This window comes from Cetorhinus maximus, chromosome 3 (genome assembly GCF_964194155.1).
Source record: "Cetorhinus maximus chromosome 3, sCetMax3.hap1.1, whole genome shotgun sequence".
Lineage (NCBI taxonomy): Eukaryota > Metazoa > Chordata > Chondrichthyes > Lamniformes > Cetorhinidae > Cetorhinus > Cetorhinus maximus.
Genome location: NC_135881.1, coordinates 154,143,405 through 154,162,662, shown reverse-complemented (window position 1 = coordinate 154,162,662; position 19,258 = coordinate 154,143,405). Strand labels below are relative to the sequence as shown.

At 39.5% G+C, this 19,258-nt stretch overlaps 1 protein-coding gene across 4 annotated transcripts in view; it reads right to left on the bottom strand.

The window, feature by feature from the left end:
• The window catches only part of LOC144678972 (triple functional domain protein), a 663,567-nt gene that overhangs the window by 224,878 nt on the left and 419,431 nt on the right, over nucleotides 1–19,258 (bottom strand). For all 4 annotated transcript variants that reach the window (XM_078539119.1, XM_078539117.1, XM_078539118.1 and 1 more), the window contains 2 exons: nucleotides 5,070–5,171; nucleotides 4,191–4,330 (listed from right to left, as the gene is read on the bottom strand). In XM_078539119.1, the coding sequence (XP_078395245.1) occupies nucleotides 4,191–4,330; nucleotides 5,070–5,171 (242 nt within the window). The remainder of the gene's footprint in view (nucleotides 1–4,190; nucleotides 4,331–5,069; nucleotides 5,172–19,258) is intronic.

Below are 19,258 nucleotides of genomic sequence, written 5' to 3'. Positions count from 1 at the left end.
GCTGTTTCCTTAAATTTCAAAACTTTTGTCTGTATACTTCAGGGACCAACTCATAGGCACTCAAAATGGCCCTTTTCATCACATCATAATCCCTAGAAAACTCCTCTGACAGTGAAGCATAAATTTCCTGTGCTCTACCTGTCAATTTGCTCTGCATGGGAAATGTCCAGTTTTCCTTTGGCCAGTTCATCTGTTTAGCTATCTTCTCAAATGAAATAAAGAATGCATCAACATCCCTTTCCTCAAATTTTGGAAAAGCTTGTACAAATTTAAATATCCCCCTGCTGGGTTCTGATCTAGAAATAAGCCCTGCCTCACATACTGGTGTCACCTTTTTAACTGTCAGCATCTTAAGCTGGAATTCTCTCTCTTTTTCTCTTTCCTCCTTTTCTAACTTCACCAAGTCTAACTCACTTTGAAATATCCTTTCTCTTTCCTAATCTGCTGCTTCTAGTTCCAATATTTTTTATTTGCAACTGAATTTGAGCCCTAACCAATGAACCACCCCTTGGAGAACTCTCTCGGGTATTCCTTCCAATTTCAAATGCTGTGCCATCTCTTCGATTACCTCTGCCTTCCTAGCTTTGGCAGGCAATTCTACTCTTAATTTATTTGCCAATTCAATAAACCTGGCTTTTGGGATCCCTTGTAAAATCATCAAGGACATCTTTCCACTTGCAGGAAAGCTTTAGCAGTTTCTAGTGCCATCTTATTTTTGACAGTACAAACCTGGTGTTTCCTTTTAGCTTTTATTACTTACTAAATCCACACTCAAAGTCATTGTCTTTTGTTCCAAAATATCCCCGACCTAAGCCCCCAAACTTTGCCATGACTCACTGGGGACTTGTCATATCAAGCCCCACTGCTACTGAACTGCAACAAATGAGAGAAGTTTGACCAAACCACCAGATTGCCCCAATTCTACATAATTACTTAATTTAAGTTAACAGAATACGGGCATCAGGTTTGTAAATAACTGTTTATTGAACAAACCGTCACTTACCAGTGACAAAAGAGAGAAATATGAACTGCTAATTTCTAACTCTATAACCTAAACTCTACCCCTTCTTAAGTCCCTATACAAACACATACAAGACACACAAAAACATGGATTTAAGGGTGAGATAAAACATTTCAATAGCACCAATCCCAGAGTACAGGATTCAATGGGTTGATATTGATCGGTGTCTTCAAAATTTTTTCCAGATCTTGTTGATGACACGAGGTGGTCTTCCAGCACTTTCAGTGTTTAGTTCACTGGTTGAGCACTTGCCTTTCAACGTCTCTAATAATGATTTTCCCCTTTGCCTCGTGTCAGAGGTTTTCAGAGAGAGAACAGATTATAGAGATATGAGGAGAAAAAGCCAGCTAGCTACTATTATAGGATTACTGGAATCTTACACAGGAGAGAGAGGTCATAGGTCTTTTTCCTTACAGGCTAGGAGCTATTCAGCTGCTCTGGCCTCACACAAAACCTGGTCACCTGGTCAGGGGTCAATTAAAATGTTGTTACCAGGCAGCTCCCTTGGTCCAGAACTCCTTTCTGGCACCATTCTGTCTTTCATGGCACACTCTGCTCCAGGAATGCAACACTGTATACATCTCTCATCCTGTTCCAGTGGACATGTCTTTCAAACTGTAGCCATTATAATTTTAATCCACAGTCCAACAGAAAATATCGAGATATGTTCCTTACAACACCTACAAAGCACAAGTCAGAAGTGTGATGGAATACTCTCCATTTAGCTAGATGAGCACATCTTCAACAACACTCAAGAAGCTCAATGCCATCCAGAACAAAGCAGCACACTTGATTGGCACTTCATCCATCACCTTAAACATTAATTTCCTCCTTCCACTACCTGGCAGGGCAGCAGCACATACTAAGAAGCATTGCAGCAATTCACAAATGCCCATTCACAGCACTTTCCAAATTCGTATCTTCTACCACCTAGAACACCATCTCCAAGTTACATACCATCATGACTTGGTTCCTTCACTGCTGATGGGTCAGAATACTGGAGCTTCTTAACAGCACTGTGGGTGTACCTACGCCACACAGACCGTAGCATTTCAAATATCCAATATCCCTTTTATATTTTATCACATTGTTGCTAAAAAATACAAATAAATAATGACACAAAAGCAATGCCCATGTGTTGCTCTCTCATTCAAATTAAAGATTTAGTGTGTTAGCTGGTTTTGGAAAAGAAATCAAAGGAATCACTTAATATCCCTTTGAACAATATCAATTATTCTGGCATAAAACATCGGCAATATTTAAAAGTTGAACATCAATGGAATTTGAAAGCGGCCATAAAAATTAAACAAAAATAATGAACCAGAGAGAAAGACAGGCCTAAAGTTCAGATTCTGAGTTGTGAATCAAGATTAGCCTCTTCTTACTGATTATAAAAATACTTCTAGACATTACATAGCACACAAAAATACTTCTGTAAATGTCTGACTTTTGATCATCAGGCGTTGCTGCAGTCAAATTACTCTCTAATTTGGCAGTCGCTATGGCAACCCATTGCATCTGTGATATTCAGTACTATTCAGCAATATTTACAGAAAATTACTTCCTTCAATTTGCAAGACAAACAGAATTTTCGAATCACAGATGTTGTATTGTGGACATCAAAATCTTTTGACATTTCACTTTGTTTAACGAATGTCTTCCGTCTCCTCATGGCACAATGGTAAAGTTCTTAGCAACCCTCAATTAAGAAAGCAAATGTGTCAGTGACAATATTTCTAATGGGGCTGACATTCAATTTTTGTTTAGTACTTGATACTCAGAGTAATCAGAAGAAATAGGCTAACATTGGTTCACTATTTAAAATATGACATTTAAATGAAGTGAAGCACTGCAAACTTGTGCATCCGATGTCCTTGGAACCTGTGCCTGTCATTACCTTCTTGCACGTCCAATATTATTATTGTTAAACCATCACGCTGCTGAAAGTTTACCTATAGACTTGTAGCTACATAAATGTCGAAATGTAATTTAATAATCTTTTCAAGAAACTTCTGCATTTTCTGACAATAATATTCCTGCAAACTACATAGCTGTCTATTAGAACCTTCTGACTTCAGATATGAATCTATGGTAGAAGGCACTCAATATTTTCCATTCCTGACATGTTGTTACACACCACCAGTCCCCTCAGTCTTGGCACCAAATCAAGTGAACAAGATCAGCAGTCAATTAACACAATGTGAACCTGTTCCTGTGGTAGCTCAGTTTAGCTTCAGGTGCTTTTTAATCCACTCAGTGACACTGTGCAGACGAGTGCTCATTTGCATTGCTAACATTAAATTACCGTATATACTGACGTAGAAGTCGAATTTTTTTAGGCTAAAAGTCAGGGGAATTGACTTTTATATGGGTAATGTTTTCGAGGGGTTGACATATATGGGCTTGATTTGGACTCAAGTCAAATCCAAAAAAGACCGTCACAATGGAATAAAGTAAAAAAGCAAAAACACTAAAGAATTCATATTAATTATCATTCATAGTTTGATCACTTTAATAATTTGAAGAAATTAAAACAAAACTTGAACATGAATGTTTTAAGCATTTACTTACAAATACTCATTTTCATTGTTATTTATACATTTACAATGAAATTGAATTGTCAACATCTGCAGGATTATACTTTGGCCCTGAAATTTCTGGCTTTGTTCCCTGAAAATCTAGGATTGGCTTTTAGACAAGTGTATACCTGATTGTATCTTCAAACGTCGGAGAAAAGAAATATACGCATTGCGGAGCAGTCCACTCTGAAACTCAAATCAGATTTGCAACAACCTAATTCCTCATCTGTCACTCCCTCACCTATGGTGTTCGCTAACTCAGACCTATTACGGATGCACAAAATAAGTTAATCAGTCAAAGGTGGCACATTGAGTCCTACATGCTGATGAGTAAGTAGGTTGTTGTAAATTTGGCGTCGGTTTCACTGTTCAACATGCATATAACTAACTTGTGCTTTTATTGAGGAAGACACATTTAAATGGTGTTAAAAGGTGTCTGAAAGGTTACATGCATCCAATGTCATGATTTTTGAAAAGGATTTGCTTAAAATTCAATGCACACTAAGTATTGATGATATCTTAGTTTACTAGGACAATATGCAAAACAAGTACTAAACTGTTATGTGATGCAGCAAGATGTCAGCACTCACCTTCTCCCTTTATGTTTGTGAGATGTAGGTTTGGGCAAGTGAATTGCTTCTTTCAGGGCACCTTTCAGATGAATAGTCCTTTCCTGTATAACCTCTCGTATATGCTTAATCCAATCTTGTTTATTTTCAATGCTGGATGCCTTCAACACAAACAGTAAGATTCAAGACAAAAAGGTACACACGAGAAAATAATCAAGATGAAATATTTTCTCTGCAGAGTGTATGTTATGGAATTGTAAGACAGTTGTTTATAAAATGGGGTTCAATTATAAATTATTTCATTACACAAAGCATATAGAGGGACACATGCCCAGGTTATAAAATTTACATCTTACAAACATATGTGCATTATTTACAAAGATTAATAGAACTAAAATGGGGTGGACAATGAAATAAGTCAGTTGCTTTACTGCAATTAATTAATTATTAATTCACTGATTTAATCTACTGTGTTACTATCTCACTGTTGAGGTCCACAATCTCAACTGGTGTCTTGATCAAAGGTCAATCTTATGACTGGCGCAATATCATGGAGTGGTGTAACTATGTCAGGCATGTGGGTTTCTCCAGATGGGGAGTTTTTGGCTTTCATCATGCTAATGAGGGCAGCTGAAGAGTGGAAGCCAGGTGTTTATTGAAGAAAAAGGAATAAAAATAGGATGCAGAGTTTTATTTTCAGCTTCTTTTGCTAGCTACATGGAAGGGCCTTAATCTCGATCCATATTACTATTTTTTCAAGAACAAGAAAAGGAGATGGAACAGTGCTGAACCACAGTCAACTTCTCACAACTGAACAGAGCATGAATAGAGCTAAGCCAAAAATGACCTTGCGTTAAGTTACCTGAAACTTCTCAAATTCTAAAAGCAAATCAAAATTACCTTTAAAACAATTTTGTTGTCTGATGTCGGAGTCCGTCCAACCCACAATGCAAACTTACAATGATCTCCTTCAACATGCTCTGTGACCCCAAGTTCTGAGGTCTAAAAAACAGAAAAAATATTTGTTCAATTCTCCCTTGTTTTCTAACTGATAATGCATGCACTGGCAAGAAATGCTCATATTTGACATGTCAATTTTCTAGAGTATTATTGCTACACCAATTAAATTTCTGAATAGTCTACAGCAGATCAGAAGGCACAGTTGTACATATACAAAACCAACAAAATAAACCAGAAAATAGTAACATCATAATGATAGCTGACTGGATGAACAAGTATAATTGCTGCATTACTGTTCAAAGATCTTCACAAAACAGACAGAAAAATTAAGTGCTGCAGTGTCTGCACCAAAATGTATCATTAGTCTTCCTTGGAGAGTATTTTAAATAATGTATTGCAGAGGGAATATGATACTATGTATAGTTTACATATAGATGTATATTTAAGACATGGCAAATTTAGTCATTTTTCCAAGGGTCTGCCCTGATGGCGGGTTGATCATGCATGCATATTCCAGAAAACAAAAGCTATAATGTAAAGCACTGTTTTTTTAGTATTTATTCTTTCATGGGATGTGGGCGTTGCTGGCAAGGCCAGCATTTGTTGACCATCCCTAACTGCCCTTGAACTGAAACAAAAACAGAATTACCTGGAAAAACTCAGCAGGTCTGGCAGCATCGGTAGAGAAGAAATCAGTTAACGTTTCGAGTCCTCATGACCCTTCGGCAGAACCGTGAGGACTCGAAACGTTAACTGATTTCTTCTCCACCGATGCTGCCAGACCTGCTGAGTTTTTCCAGGTAATTCTGTTTTTGTTTTGGATTTCCAGCATCCGCAGTAGCTTTTAGCTTTTTGTTTTTATCTGCCCTTGAACTGAGTGACTTTAAAGGTCATTTCACGGGGTAGTTAAGAGTCAACCACATTGCTGTGGATCTGGAGTCATATAGGCCAGACTGGGTAAGGATGGCAGATTTCCTTCCTTAAAGGGCATTAGTGAACCAGATGGATTTTTAGACAATTGATGATAGTTTCATGGTCGTCGTTACTGAGGCTAGCTTTTAATTCTAGATTTATTAATTGAATTTAAATTCTCCCAGCTGCCATGGGGGGATTTGAACCCATGTCCCCAGAGCATTAGCCTGGGTCTTCGGATTAATAGTCCAGTGACATTCCCACTGACCACTACCAAACCCCCAATTACCATCTATTTTTGTGGGATAGACAACAGATATTACTATATGCTGACATATCTTCAACATATAGGGCAAAATTTTGAAATGATAGTTCGAGTTGAAATGGAGGGACCTGCAGTGGGTTGGGAAACCACTGGAAACTGCTGTGAACACAGCATTAGCATCCTGCTTCCAGGTTTCCTGACCAGAGTGTGTGGGTGGGATGATTTGTTGAATCTGGTGAATTTCTAGTTAAAGGGACCAAGTCAGAGCTCTGAATGGACGAACTCCACATGAATTCCTCAGGCTTCAGCAACCACTGGAATGGAAAGGATACCTAGGAAGACTACCCCCCAAACTCCTGGACTCTTTTCTGGATTGAGAGACTGAAACTGACATTTGCCAAGGATGGGAGGAAGGAGACAGTTTCTCTAAATAAGCAGTCATAGATGGAAGTATCCAGGAAAATGAACAGGAGAGGATCCCGTGAACCTGGAGACAGTGCCCAAGAGATTCAAGGACCTCAGGAGGGTATGGCAGGTGAGTGGTGTAACACATTCAGATGCCAAACCTGACATTCTGACATCCCAGCATTCTCCTGCACAGCACTCCTTAGACTAAGGCACCTTGCAACTACACTCATTCCTCTCTCCAGCCACCCCCTCACATACCCATCTGAACTGCCAAAACTCTCACACACCCTCAATTTTGGGCCATCTCACAGACAGAGCTCACAGTCACCCTCCAAAAATGATGTCCTTCCTTTCTCTCCACGCATTCCACTTCTCACACATTGCTTTCTTTCCAAGCAGAATAGAGTACGGTCAGGCAGTTAGAATGGGGGAAGGGGTGGCCCTCTATTGATAGCTATCTTCACAGCCACCGTGAAAGAGGTCTTGTTCCAGGAGCTGCAAATATTGGCAATAACCTGCCATGAAAGCCTGAGCCCTCCGATGCATTTTTTAAATTCATTCACAGGATGTGGGCTTTGCTGGCTGGGCCAACATTTCTTGCCCATCCCTAGTTGCCCTTGAGAAGCTGGTGGTGAGCTGCCTTCTTGAACCACTGCAGCCCATGTGGTGTAGGTACTCCCACAGCTCTGTTATAAAGGGAGTTCCAGGATTTTGACCCAGTGACAGTGAAGGAATGACAATATATTTCCAAGTCAGGATGGTGAGTGACTTGGTGGGGGACTTCCAGGTGATGGTGTTTTCATCTATCTGCTCCCCTTGTCCTTCTAGATGGTAGTGGTCGGAGGGAGTAAATGTTTGTGGGTGTGGTGCCAATCAAGTAGACTGCATTGTCCTGTACGGTGTTAAGCTTCTTCAGTGTTGTAGGAGCTGCACTCATCCAGACAGGTGAGGAGTATTCCATCACAGTCCTGACTTCTGCCTTGTAGATGGTGGACAGGCTTTGAGGAGTCAGGTGGTGAGTTACATGATTCCTAGCCTCCGACCTGCTCTTGTAGCCACAGTATTTATATGGCTAGTCCAGTTCAGCTTCTGGTCAATGGTAACCCTCAGGATGTTGATAGTGGGGGGATTCAGTGATCGTAATGCCATTGAACGTCAAGGGACGATGGTTGGATTCTCTCTTGTTGGAGATGGTCATTGCCTGGCACTTGCATGGTGCAAATGTTACTTGCCACTTGTCAGCCCAAGCCTGGATATTGTCCAGGTCTTGCTGCATTTGGACATGGGCTGCTTCAGTATCTGTGGAGTCGGAAATGGTGCTGAGCATTGTGCAATCATCAGCGAACATCCCTACTTCTGACCTTATGATGGAAGGAAGGTCATTGATGAAGCAGCTGAAGTTGGTTGGGCAGAGGACACTACCCTGAGGAACTCCTGCAGTGATGTCCTGGAGCTGAGATGGCTGACCTCCAACAACCACAACCATCTTCCTTTGTGCTAGGTATGTCTCCAACCAGTGAAGGGTTTTCCCCCCCCAATTCCAGTTTTGCCAGGGCTCCTTGATGCCACACTCGGTCAAATGCTGCCTTGATGTCAAGGGTAGTCACTCTCACCTCAGGAGTTCAACTCTTTTGTCTGTGATCGAACTTGTGTTCACTGTCATGAAGAGATATTGATGTGTATAATGTTATTGGAAATTATTTTTAAAATAGAGCTTTAATGGGGTTATGTTATGTTAATGCAGGCATCTGGTAATGTAATAGTGTAATAAGTATAGGAGATAGTTTGGGATGGGTTATTAAAATGAAGCTGTCTTTTAAAATTATCATGGTTCATTTTTTGATAGGGAGGGGGATGTCATGAAGAGATATTAATATCTATAATGTTACTGAAAATTATTTTTAAAATAGAGTTGTAGTGGGGTCAGTATCCATGTGTTTGACTGTGTGTCTTAACTGGATTAAAACCAGCTAGTCTGGGTGCTTTGATGTATAGTGGTCTGAGATGTTAATTGGGTAAACAGTAAGGAGGATAGAAGGTAAAGTGTAAATTTGCATTTGTTGATTAAAACATTCAAGAGTTGGAGTAAAATCTTGCACCTAGCTGGGAGGCACCAAGCAATGTGTTTATATTATTAATAAAATTAGTGGGATGAAAATGTTCTTGTTAGAAGATGTGATGCTAAAAGCCTAGGATACCATGGAAAATTTACATTCAAAGAGGAAGCTAGGTATAAACAGAAAGGAGTTTGTGTGTAAGTCAGAGGCATTTAAGATCTAACTAACCTATAAGCCTACAAGTGTGTCTGTAAAGGAACCAAATTGCAAAGAACCTCTTTTTAAATTCATACGGTCAAATATGCTTTGCCTGGCGTCTGTTTAAAGTCTATAGGTTACTGTTGCCTTGGTGAAGATTTACCTGGGAGTGATTAATTTGGGGATTTGTTTAAAAGATATTATGGTAGTAATTTGTATACGTGTATGTGTTTACTTTGTTGTTAAATTAATAAACTCTCAATTTAGTTTTATATAAAAAACCTCTTGAGGTTCGGTAGTCTTATTCCTCAATACAGAGCTGCATCTCAAACATACCAATTGAAAATATAGGTTCTGACAGTTGTTCAAGTTTCTCTGTGGGGTTTAAACAACTCAGTCTTTACCAACTGCTGTGCCATTATAATTGGGGGCTCATCAGGGATAATATTTATAATTCCTTGATTGGCTTTGGAATTGGTGAATCTTAAGGTTACGAGTATGAGAAGCACTTTGAATGTAGGAGTTGGTGAAGTTTTTCATAAGTAGTGAGACTGCAAGATGGCTTTGGCAATTTCTAAGACTTGTCTGGGAGTAGAAGATATAACTCTGATTGGGCTACAAAAAAAATCTAAGAATAAGTTAATAGAGTTGGCAGATAAGTTAAAATTGGGGTTGTCTGTTGGGGTGAAGAAAGCAGATATGAAGGTATAGCACAGCATCTACAGTTGGAAGTGAAACCTGACACTAGTGAGTCACAGCTGGAGGTAGTGAGACTTCAGTTACAAATGAAGACGCTTGAACTTGAACAAGCCAATGAACTGAAAAAATTTGAATTAGAAGCAAAGGAGAGAGAAAGGGCATTTCTAAGGGAGCAAGCGGAAAGGCAGGAGAAAGCAAGGAAGCTGGAACTAGAATTTCAGGCAAGAGGGAAATATAAAGAAAGAGAGGCAACGGAAAGAGAGAAAGAAAGAGAAAGAGTATACCAGTTTAACAGGTTGGAAGTTAAAAAAAAGAGATCTCAGATTCTGCGGAGAGTTCTGACGATGATAAAACCTTTAACCTAAAACCCAGTGAGGAGAAGTTTAGATTTGTACAAACTGTTCCAAAGTTTGAGGAAAAAGATGTTGAAGCATTCTTTATTTCATTTACAGGAGCACTGCATATTGTTGTTGCAATCCAAGTTGGTGGGTAGAGCGCATGAGGTATATGCTTTGCTATCTGGAGAGGTATGGGTGAATTATGATGCAGTGAAAAAGGCTATTTTGAGTGCATTTGAGTTGGTTCCTGAGGCATTCAGATAGAAATTTAGGAATATGAGAAAACAGTCTGGCAAACTTATATTGAGTTGGAGAGAGTAAAACAAAGTAATTTTGACCGATGGATATGGGCATTAAAAATACAGACAACATATACAGCTCTTAGAGAGATAATTCTTTTGGAAGAATGAAAAGATTCAATTCCTTCAGTAGTGAGGACTCATGTGGAGGAACAGAGGGTTCAAATGGTAAGACAAGCAGCAGTGATAGCTGATGATTATGAGTTAGTTCATAGAGCTAATCCTTTTTTCTGTCACCTTTTCAAATCGGAAAAGGATGGAAAGTGGGAAGGTGAAAGGAAGGTGGGTAGTCAGGGAAGAGGAGGAGTAGCTGGAAATTCTCAGGAAGTTTTTTTCTCACAATAAAAAGGAAGGTGCTGAGGGTAGGAGTGACATTTAAAAATTGAGGTGTTTTCATTGTAATAAAGTGGGGCATACAAAGTCAGTGTGTTAGAAATTACTGGGAAAATCTGTTGGAATTATTGGAGTGCAGAAAAGTTCTGGACATAAAAGTATTACCGATTCTGAGGTTCAAGCACAGGAAAAACCAATGGTGAGTGTACAGGTAAAACAGAAAGAATGAGTGATAGGTAAAGAATTGGGAATGTGTTCACAATTTGCCCAGGAGAATTCCGAGGGGAAAATTGCAGAAATGTTTAAAGACTTTGTGTGTGCAGGGAAAATCTTTCCATGTGTACAGGGTGGAGTAGGTAAAGATGTTAAAATTTTAAGAGACACAGGGGCTAGTCAATTCTTAATGTAGTGGGATAGTGACATTTGATGTTCAGAGGGAGTACTGCAGAAGCAGGTATTAATACGTGGGGTTATTGGAGGTGCTAAAACTATCCCCTTTTGGAGGATGAATTTATAGAGCAAATGGAAGGTGAACAGGTAAATTATTGTTGGGGTAGTGGAAAAATGCCCATTGCAGGGGTTCAATTTATTTTGGGTAATGATATAGCTGGGTCGCAGATTTGGGTGATGCCTATGGTAGTTGAGCAGCCTGTATAAGTGGTTTCAACAGAGGTGTTGCAGAGAGAGTATCCTGGACTGATTCCAGATTGTGTGGTAATGAGGTCACGGGCTCATAGATTGAAACAAGATAAACAAGAAGGGCAGGCAATTCAAAGGTAAGAAGAAGGTGTCGAAATCCAATTAGCTGGCGCTGTGTTTGATAACATTGTTCAGGAAGAAAGACTACAGGACAATTCAGCTGAAGTGTTTAACTCAAGGAGGTTAGTAGAGTTAAACAAAAATGATTTTCAATTAAAACAGTTATATCAGGCAGCTAACTCAGAAACTGAGGCAAAATGCATTCCAGTGTGTTATTACCTTATGAGTGATATTTTAATGAGAAAATGGAGGCCGGATCATGTCTCAGTGAATGAAAGCTGGAGGGAGGTGCATCAGGTTGTTATCCCGGTTGGGTATAGAAATGAGATGCTGAGGATTGCTCATCAAATTCTAGTGAGGGGACATTTAGGAATTAGGAAAACACAGGAAAAGGTAGAAGTTTTTTTTGGCCAGGGTTGCATAAGGATGTAGTCAAATTCTGTAGAGCATGTCACACATGTCAGGTTATAGGGAAACCACAAGCAGTGATTAAGCCTGCACCTTTAATCCCAATACCACCATTTGAAGAACCTTTTACTAGGGTCATGATTGATTGTATAGGACCCCTCCCTAAAACTAAAAGTGGAAATCAGTATTTATTAACAATAATGGATGGGTCTACCAGGTTTCCTGAAGTGACACCTTTAAGAAATATTACAACCAAGAAGATCGTGGGGGAGTTAACTAAATTTTTTACAAGATATGGTTTACCAAAGGAAAATACAATCAGACCAGGGGTCAAAACTCATGTCACAGCTATTTGAGGAAGTAATGGACAGTTTGGGGATAAAGCAATTTAAGTCAACAGCTTATCATCTGGAGTCACAAGGAGCTTTGGAAAGATGGCATAAAATTTTAAAAACTATGATAAGAGCATACTGTCAGGATTATCCACAGGATTGGGATAGAGGAGTTCCATTCTTGTCATTTGCTATTAGAGACACTCCTAACGCAGTGACTGGTTTTAGCCCTTTTGAACTACTTTATGGTCATGAGGTAAGGGGACCACTGAAATTGATTAATGTGAATCGGTGAGTCAAAATTCAGAAACTATTCTCCCAGATTACGTATCAAATTTCAGGGAAAAATTGAACAGAACATGTGAGTTGGCTAGGGGACATTTAAAGGTGTCACAGCAAGTAATGAAAATGAAGGCAGGCAAGAAAGCTACAGCTCGTAGTTTTGTTTCTGAAGAGAAGTGCTAGTTCTGTTACCAGTACTAGGTGATTCATTAAATGCAAGGTTTAGGGTTGAAAAGAAATTGAGTGAAGTAAATTATTTAATAAATACTCCAGGTAGAAGAAAGAAGCAGAGAGTGTGTCATGTAAATGTGCTTAAAAAGTACGGTGACAGGGAAGAGGAACAAAAGAGGAATTAGTGATGGTGCATGTTGAGGAAGAGGTAGAAGTGCAGGGCTCTGAAATTGATTTTCCTCTAATCAAATTGGATAATGAGGGGATGCTTGAAAACTTAAAAGAAATATTGAGTTACCTTCCAAACAAATGTCAAAGTGATTTGGAAAAGCTATTGCAATTACACAAAGCTATTTGTGGAAATAAGTTGGAGAAAGACAGATTTAGCTATACATGATGTGTCTGTACAAGTTTCATCTTCAATAAGGCAACATCCTCATCGATTAAATCTGGCAAAGTTATCACAAGTACTAAAAGAAATTGGCTTTATGATTCAAAATGATATCACTGAGTCTAGTTGCAGTAAGTGGAATTCATCTATTGAGCTGTTACCAAAACCGGATAGAACACAAAGGCTGTGTGTGGACTATCTAAAGATGAATGTGGTGACAACAAGGGATTCATATCCCATACCACGGTTTGAGGATTGCATTGAGAAAATGGGGCAATCGAAATTTATCACAAAGATTGGCTTGCTAAAAGGATATTGGCAGCCAGCGTTGTCAGAAAGAGCAAAGGAGATAACAACTTTTGTGACGCCAAATGGACTATATCAGTTTAAAGTCATGCTATTTGGTATGAAGAATGTACCCACGACATTTCAAAGACTGACAAAGTAATTGCAGGTCTAAGCAATTGTGCGGTTTATATTGATGATCTGATTATTTTCAGTCAGACGTAGGATGAGCTTTTACAGCATCTGGAAGAATTATTTTCTCGATTACAAGAAGCTAATTTGGTGATGACCTTGGCTCAAAGTGAATTTGCAACAGTGCAAGTTACATAACTAGGCCATACCATTGGATATGGTAAGGTGGCTCCGAGAGATGCGAAAGTCAAGGCTATCGTGGATTTCCCAGTGCCTACAACAAAATGAGAAGTTTTGAGATTTCTGGGCATGAGTGGGTTTTACCGGAAATTTGTGCCACATTTTAGCCAAGTGGTTGCTCTACTGATAACTATTAAAAAAGAACACGAAATTTCAATGGACACTGGAGTATCAGAAGCCATTTGACAATTTGAAAACTGTATTAACTATGACAACAGTTTTGGCAGTATCCAATTATGTCAAGCAATTTAAGTTGGCCGTTGAGGCAAGCGATGTAGGCATTGGGGCTGTACTGTTACAAGAGGATGACACTGGAATTGAAAAACCGATAGGGTATTTTTCATCGAAGCTGAATATACAACAGAGAAGATATTCAACGATCGAAAAAAAAGCGTTGAGTTTGGCGTTAGCATTGCAGCATTTTGAAATTTATGTGGCAAACAATTCGTCAGAAACAACTGTTTATACAGACCACAATCCTTTGAAGTTTTTGGACAAATTTCGAGACAAAAGTGCTAGACTTTTCAGGTGGAGTCTATTATTACAACCATTTAATCTAGGGATTGTACATGTTGTTGGTAGAGTAAATCTGTTCGCAGATGTGTTATCAAGAGTTTGAAGCTTAAAGGGGAAATTAGACATTTTTAAAAAAACCTGGGCACTGGATTGGAGAGATTTCTATTGATACCAAGGGCTTGAGTGCATATATATATATATATATATATTATGTTAATGCATACATAAGGTAGTGTAATAGTGTAATAAGTATAGGAGTTAGTGTGAGATGGGTTATTAAAATGAAGCCGTCTTTTAAAATGATCACGGTTCATTTTTTGATAGGTAGGGGATGTCATGAAGACATATTAATATCTATAATGTTACTGAAAATTATTTTAAAAATAGTGTTGTAGTAGGGCCTGTGTCCATGTGTTTTGACTGTGTGTGTCTTAATTGAATTAAAGCCAGCTGGTCTGGATGCTTTGCTGTATAGTAATTTGATATGTTAATTGGGTAAACAGTAAGGAGGATAGAAGATAAAGTGTAAATTTGCATTTGTTGAATAAAACATTCAAAAGTGGGAGTAAAATCTTGCACCTAGCTGGGAGGCACCAAGCAATGTGTTTATATTATTAAGAAAATTAGTGGGATTAAGATGTTCTTGTTAGAAGATGTAACGTTAAAAGCCTAGGATACCATGGAAAATTTACATTCAATGGGGAAGCTAGGTATAAACAGAAAGGAGTTTGTGTGTAAGTCAGAGGCATTTAAGATCTAACCAGGCCGTAAACCTATAACTGTGTCCGCAAAGGAGCCAAATTGCAAGGAACCTCATTCTGAAATTGTGAGGTCAAATGTGCTTTGCCTAGTGTCTGTTTAAAGTCTATAGGTTACTGTTGCCTTGGTGAAGGTTTACCTGGGAGTGATTAATTTGGGGATTTGTTTATAAGTTATTAGGGTAGTAATTTGTAGACCTGTGTATGTGTTTACGTTCTTGTTAAATTAATAAATGTCTAATTTAGTTTGATATAAAAAAAACCTCATGAGGCTCAGTGGTCTTATTCCGTAATTCAGAGCTGCATCTCAAACATACCAATTGAAAATATAGGTTATGACAGTTGTTCAAGTTTCCCTTTGTGATCTACACAGCTCAACATTTACCAACTGCTATGTCATAACACTCACAGAGTCATACCTAGCATAAAGGAAGATGGTTTTGGTTGTTGGAGGTCAGTCATCTCAGCTCCAGGACATCACTGCAGACGATCCTCAGGGTAGTGTTCTCAGCCCAACCATTTTCAGCTGCTTCATCAATGACCTTCCTTCCATCATAAGGTCAGAAGTGAGGATGTTCGCTTATGATTGTGAAATGTTCAGCACCATTCGCGACTCCTCAGATACTGAAACAGTCCATGTCCAAATGCAGCAAGACCTGGACAACATCCAGGCTTGGGCTGACAAATGACAAGTAACATTCATGCCACAAGTGCCAAGTAATGCCCATCTCCAACAAGAGAGAATTTAACCATCACCCCTTGATGTTCAGTGGCATTGCCAACACTGAATCCCCCACTATCAACGTCCTGAGGTTACAACCGATCAGAAACTGAACTGGACTAGCCATATAAGTACTGTGGCTACAGGAGTAGGTAAGAGGCTAGGAATCCTGTGACGAGTAACTTGCCTCCTGACTCCCCAAAGCCTGTCCACCATCTACAAGGCACAAGTCAGGACTGTGATGGAATACACCCCCCCCCAACTTGTCTGGATAAGTTCAGCTCCCACAATACTGAAGAAGCTTGACACCATCCAGGACAAAGCAGCCTGCTTCATTGGTACCACATCCACAAATATTCACTCCCTCTACCACCAATGCACAGTAGCAGTAGTGCGTATACAAGCTGCACTGCAGGAATTCACCAAGGCTCATTCGACAGCACCTTCTAAACCCGTGACCACAACCATCTAGAAGGACAAGGGCAGCAGATAGATAGGAACACCACTACCTGGAAGTTCCCCTTGAAGTCAGTCACCATCCTGACTTGGAAATATATCACCATTCCTTTACTGTCACTGGGTCAAAATCCTGGAACTCCCTTCTTAACAGCACTGTGGGTGTACCTACACCACATGGACTGCAGTGGTTCAAGAAGGCAGCTCACCACCACTTTCTCAAGGGCAACTAGGAATGGGCAATAAATGCTGACCCAGCCAGCGGAAGCCCACATCCGGTGAATGAATTTAAAAAAACATATCAAGAGGGTTAATCCTTTGCTGTGGATCCTGTGTCGGGATCCCCTCTCATTTGAGCTCAATCCCTCTGTCCTGTGGAGCAGCAGATGTTGCCTTTGTATCGCAAACGTTAAGAGGGATACCTTTAACAAGATGTGCTTATAATCTTGGTACAGGATTTTGGCAGTAACTGTAGTTGTTGGAGAAGGCAGTTGCTAGTGTTGCTCCTGCTACTCCTGGTGCTGCTAATGCTGTTCCTTTAGGCCATCAGAGGTGCAAGGTAGAATTGCATAAGCTGCTCCTATGCCACAGTGAAGGCTGACAGCAGGCAAGTGCAGATAAAGGTGAATGAAGAGCAAAGTATGTGAACTGACATCCAAGAAGTTTGAAATCACCTGTCAGAAGTGGTGCGAGTACCATCCTTTCACTCAGGAAAGGAAATAGCTCCTCAGTTTCACTGTATGAAGGATTCCCAGCCTGTCAGTTTCAATGCACAATTGAATCCCTGCTGTGCTCTTGCCTGGTTGCACCTGGCAAGTTTCACACAGTTCATGAAACCCGAGCTTTGGCTGTTAAACTCTGAACTCTGGTTGAAAACAAGGATCAATTGCTGACTTGGGTTGTTTAAATTACTCACCCAACAGATCCACAGGGGATCCCTGCTCGCCTCCTATCCTGTCTGGTGAAACCTGGAAGTGGGCAGTATCATGCCAGATTTCTGACCTGCTGCCACATTTTAGGGTTTTAGTCCACCGTCTGCACCCAAACTCGCCTCCTTTCCAGCAGTTAAAATTACACCTATATTGTCATGCTATCACTTAAATTATCTCCTCACAATCAATTAAGTCATGGGGTATGAACTTTTACTAGCAAACTGATCCTTTTGCAGTCACACAGATCACAGGAGGAGGAAATTAAGTTTTAATGTTCAATTAGGTGTTTAATATATGCCATAAAAATTCACTGGGATTTTTAAAAATACTTTTGTAGGAGTATCTAAATATTAATCACTGAAAATATAAATACTGTGCCAGAAGTGTAAAATAAATGATATATTGCTTTTTAGCATAATACAATGTAGAAAATAAAATTGTAAATGAGCACCCTGAGAATCTGAGTGCTATCCAGTTAACTTATTAAATACAATGTTACGAATTGCTCTATTCACACCGATAATTAGAACTTTCATGTTATTTGTAGTTATATTTCTGATTGATCTTTAAATGACATGAAAAGTTGCCATGAGACGAATGTGGAACTCTCAGAATCACAGAATTGTTATACCACTCGTTCAGCTCGTAAGGTGTACACCAGCACTCCGAATTAGCAATACACGTGGTGCCATTCCCCTGCTTTCTCCCCCTAACTCTGCACAATTCTTACTTTTCAAATAATAATCCAACTCCCTCTTGAATGCCTCAATTGAACCTGTCCCCACTACAGTCTCAGGCAGTGCATTCCCTATCTTAACCACTCCTGTGAAAAAGTTTCTTCTCATATTGTGATTGCTTAAATCTGTGCCCTCTCATTCTTGAGCTTTCCACCAGCAGAAACAGTTTTTCTCTATCTCTCTGTCTAGACCTTCATGATTTTGAATACCTCTATCAAATCTCCTCTCAATCTACTTTTCTCCAAGGAAAACAGTCCCACCTTCTCCAATTTTTACACAACTGAAATTCCTCATCCCTGGAACCATTCTAGTGAATCTTTTCTGCACCCTCTCTAATGCCTTCTTGTCTTTCCTAAAGTGTGGTGCCCAGAACTGGACACAAAACTTCAATTGAGGCCAAACAAACAGGGGACAAGGGTTCAAGTCCCACCATGAAAGTTGGTAGAATTTGAATTCAATAAATTAATCTGGAATATAAAGATAATCTCAATAATGGTGACCACGAAACGGCCATCAGTTGTTCACTTCACTAATGTCCTTTAGGGAAGGTATTATTCCATCCTTACCTAGCCTACATGTGACCCTAGACCCACAGCAATGTGGTTGACTCTTAACTGCCCTCTGAAATGGCATGGCAAGCCACTCAGTTCAAATGCTGACCTTGCCAGTGACACCTACACCCCATGAAAGAATAAAGAAAGAAAATCTTGACCTGTTCTGCCACCTTCAATGACCTATACACACCATGTTCCTATGCTCCTGCACCCTTCTAGAATTATAACCTTTATTTTATATTGTCTCTGTGTTCTTTCTATTAAAATGAATCAATTCACATTTCTCTGCATTAAATTTCATCTGCCACTTGTCTGCCCATTCTAGCAATCTATGTCAGGTTTATACTATCCTTTTCACAATGCTTCCATGTTTCATATCATCCACAAATTTTGAAATTGTGCCCTGTATACCGATTTAGGTTGTTAATAAAAATATCAGGAAAAGCAAGGGCCCAAACACCAAATTTTCCTGATCACACTCTAGGAACTCCAGCGCAAACTTTCCTCCAGTCTGAAAAACATCCATTAGCCACTACTCTGTTTCCTGTCATTCAGTGAACTTTGTATCCATGTTGCTACTGCCCTTTTACTCCATGAGCTATAACTTTGTTTACAAGTCTGTTGTGTGGCACTGTATCAAATGCCTTTTGGAAGTCCATGTAAACAACATCAACAGCAGTATCCACTTCAAAAAATTCCAGCAAGTTAGTTAAACACCATCTTCCCTTAACAAATCCTTGCTGGCTTTCCTTAATTAATCCGCATTTCCTCAAGTGGCTATTAATAATTTGGGACAAAAATTGTTTCTAGAAGCTTTCCCACCACCCAAGTTAAACTGACTGGCCTGTTGCTGATTTATCTTCACACCCTTTTCTGAACAAGCGTGTAACATTTGTAAATTTCGAGTCCTCTAGCACCACCTGAGTCTAAGGAAGACTGGAAAATT